The sequence below is a fragment of the Triticum aestivum genome, chromosome 6B (assembly GCF_018294505.1).
Source record: "Triticum aestivum cultivar Chinese Spring chromosome 6B, IWGSC CS RefSeq v2.1, whole genome shotgun sequence".
Taxonomy (NCBI): Eukaryota; Viridiplantae; Streptophyta; class Magnoliopsida; order Poales; family Poaceae; genus Triticum; species Triticum aestivum.
This window is the reverse complement of record NC_057810.1, coordinates 267,044,766-267,047,327: the sequence shown is the minus strand read 5'-3', so window position 1 is coordinate 267,047,327 and position 2,562 is coordinate 267,044,766. Positions and strand designations below refer to the sequence as shown.

The window sequence follows — 2,562 nt, the reverse complement described above, 5'->3', positions numbered from 1 at the left end:
TTCTGAGGACCAATCATTTCCCAATATCTTTCTGATTTCCTTATGGTTGCGTGTCCAACATTAAACTCGAATATTTTGTTTGAAATTAGAGAAGGTAGAGAAGAGGGCGGGAGCAGAGCAACGTGGAGTGGCGTCGGTGGCCGGAGGACGAAGCGGGAGAAGAGTGGGAAATGTGGGATGCGTTGCAGGCAGCAGCCATAGAAAATGTGCACGTTCTAAAAGTGCCTTTTACTGACCATTAATACCCAACTCTTCTTTCAGACCTTCGTCACCCGCTTAAACCACTCGTGACTAGGACGTTGATGAGTGCGTCCACAATGGCGCCAACCCAGCAGGCACTCGCCGGTGCAGCGACGTCACAACCGCCGCACTTCGTCTTGGTCCCTCTCGCGGCGCACGGCCATCTCATCCCGATGGTCGACCTCGCGCGCCTCCTTGCGTCCCGTGGCGCGCGCGTGAGCCTGCTCACCACGCCCCTGAATGCCAGGAGACTGCGCGACGGCGGCGTCACCGACAAGGCCGCTCGCGCGAAGCTCCTGCTGGAGGTCGTAGAGCTCCCGTACTCGCCGGCCGACTACGGCCTGCCACCGGACTGCCAGAACGCCGACATGATCGCCGACAATGCCCAGATGCTCCCCTTCTTTCTCGCCCTGCGCGAGCTTGCCGGCCCGTTCGAGGCCTACGTGCGCGCGCTGGTGCCGCGCCCGAGCTGCATCATCTCCGACTGGTGTAACTCGTGGACAGCCGGCGTCGCCACTTACCTCGGCATCCCGCGGCTGTTCTTCCAGGGGCCGTCGTGCTTCTTCTCGCTCTGTGACCTCAACGCCGCCGCGCACGGGCTGCACGAGCGGATAGCCGCGGCCGAAGACCGGGAGCCGCACGTCGTGCCCAGCATGTCGGTGTCCGTAAAGGTGGGCAACGGCAGGCCCCACGGCTTCTTCACCTCACCGGGGTGCAAGGAGCTGCGTCACGACGCCGTCGCGGCCATGCGTACGTCCCAGGGTGTGGTGATCAACACCTTCCTGGACCTCGAAGAAAAGTCCGTGGCGTGCTACGAGGCTGCTCTTGGCAAGCCCGTGTGGACGCTCGGCCCGTTCTGCCTTCACACCCGTGACGGCGACGACATGGCGTCGCGCGGTGGCAACAAGAGCGGCGTCAGCGAGAGGGCGATCGTCACGTGGCTGGACAAGCAAGCGCCGGAGTCCGTCGTATATGTCAGCTTCGGCAGCGTCGCACGGAAGCTCCCCAAGCAGCAGTTCGAGATCGGCCACGGCCTGGAGCACTGCTGCAGGCCTTTTCTCTGGGTTGTGAAGGAGTCCGAGCTGGCCTCGCCGGAGGCTCGTATGTGGCTAGAGAGCCTGGAGGCGCGCACGTCCGGGCGGGGTCTCGTGGTGCGCGGCTGGGCGCCGCAGCTCGTCGTTCTGTCGCACCGCTCCGTGGCGGGGTTCGTCACGCACTGTGGATGGAACTCGGTGCTGGAGTCCATCGCGCACGGCGTGCCGGTCTTGACGTGGCCGCACTTTGCCGACCAGTTCCTGAACGAGCAGCTGGCTGTGGACGTGCTCGGGGTCGGCCTCCGGATCGGCGTCACGGCGCCCGTGATGATCCTGAACGACGATGCGGCCGCGCCGGTGCTGCGTGGCGACATCGCGCGCGCTGTGTCAGAGCTCATGCAGGGTGGGGAGGAGGCTGAAGAGAGGAGGAGGAAGGCCAAGGAGTACGGCGCGAAAGCTCGGAAGGCCATGGAGAAAGGAGGCAATTCGTACGAAAGGCTTACGCAGCTCATCGAAAGCTTCAGGCACGGTGGAGGCAAAGATAATGAACATTGCAGCGGCGTGATCGCGTGAATATTGCACAATTGTACGTAGATACTTGAATGCGCTGCATCGATGTGCAAGGATTTTTGGGCGTAATCATGTCGCTCGATGTATTGATATTTGTTTGTCTGAATGAAGCGTGACAGCTCTTTCTTTCTTTTTCTCAAGGTCAAGGACAAGGATACACGACGGAGAGATGTTTCGAATCATAGAAAGAAAGGGTCAAGACTGCTGATACAACGCCAAACGACATACACCGCTAACCTAATAGGATAGAAGCACGTTACACCAGCACACCAAGACTGCAACGACACACAATCCGCCCTCTTCAACCTCCACCCATGAACGGCAAAGAGACAAAACACATAAAAAAATGTCATAGTTGAATCAACACACCCTCCGCCCAAGGCATATAAGAGAATCGGCAAGTGGACAGCGGGAATCAGTTGGACCCGAGATGACGTCGTCTAAAAGGAGACGAATGGAATACATTGCGCCCCGTAGATCCATGCTCACAGCAGCGACCACCACCAAAGCAACACTCCAACCCAAGCCTCGCGGCTGAGGCGGACGAGGCATCTAGCTTTCGCTCCAGACCTCCAGTAGACTTCATGGGCACCCAGGTATTGGCTCCATGGAGGGGGCGACGACGTGGCTTCACCACTATCTGGCCCCGTGAACCGAACCTAGGGTTTTACCCGTGCATAGGTAGGAAATGGACTAGACCGAGACAACGCCTCCAAGG

At 59.5% G+C, this 2,562-nt stretch overlaps 1 protein-coding gene across 1 annotated transcript; it reads left to right on the top strand.

The window, feature by feature from the left end:
* Positions 1–261: 261 nt before the first annotated feature.
* On the top strand, positions 262–1,975 carry LOC123134067 (UDP-glycosyltransferase 73E1). The gene has a single exon (XM_044553416.1). It carries the CDS (start codon positions 303–305, stop codon positions 1,845–1,847), a length of 1,545 nt encoding a protein of 514 aa, XP_044409351.1. The 5' UTR covers positions 262–302; the 3' UTR covers positions 1,848–1,975.
* Positions 1,976–2,562: the final 587 nt, after the last annotated feature.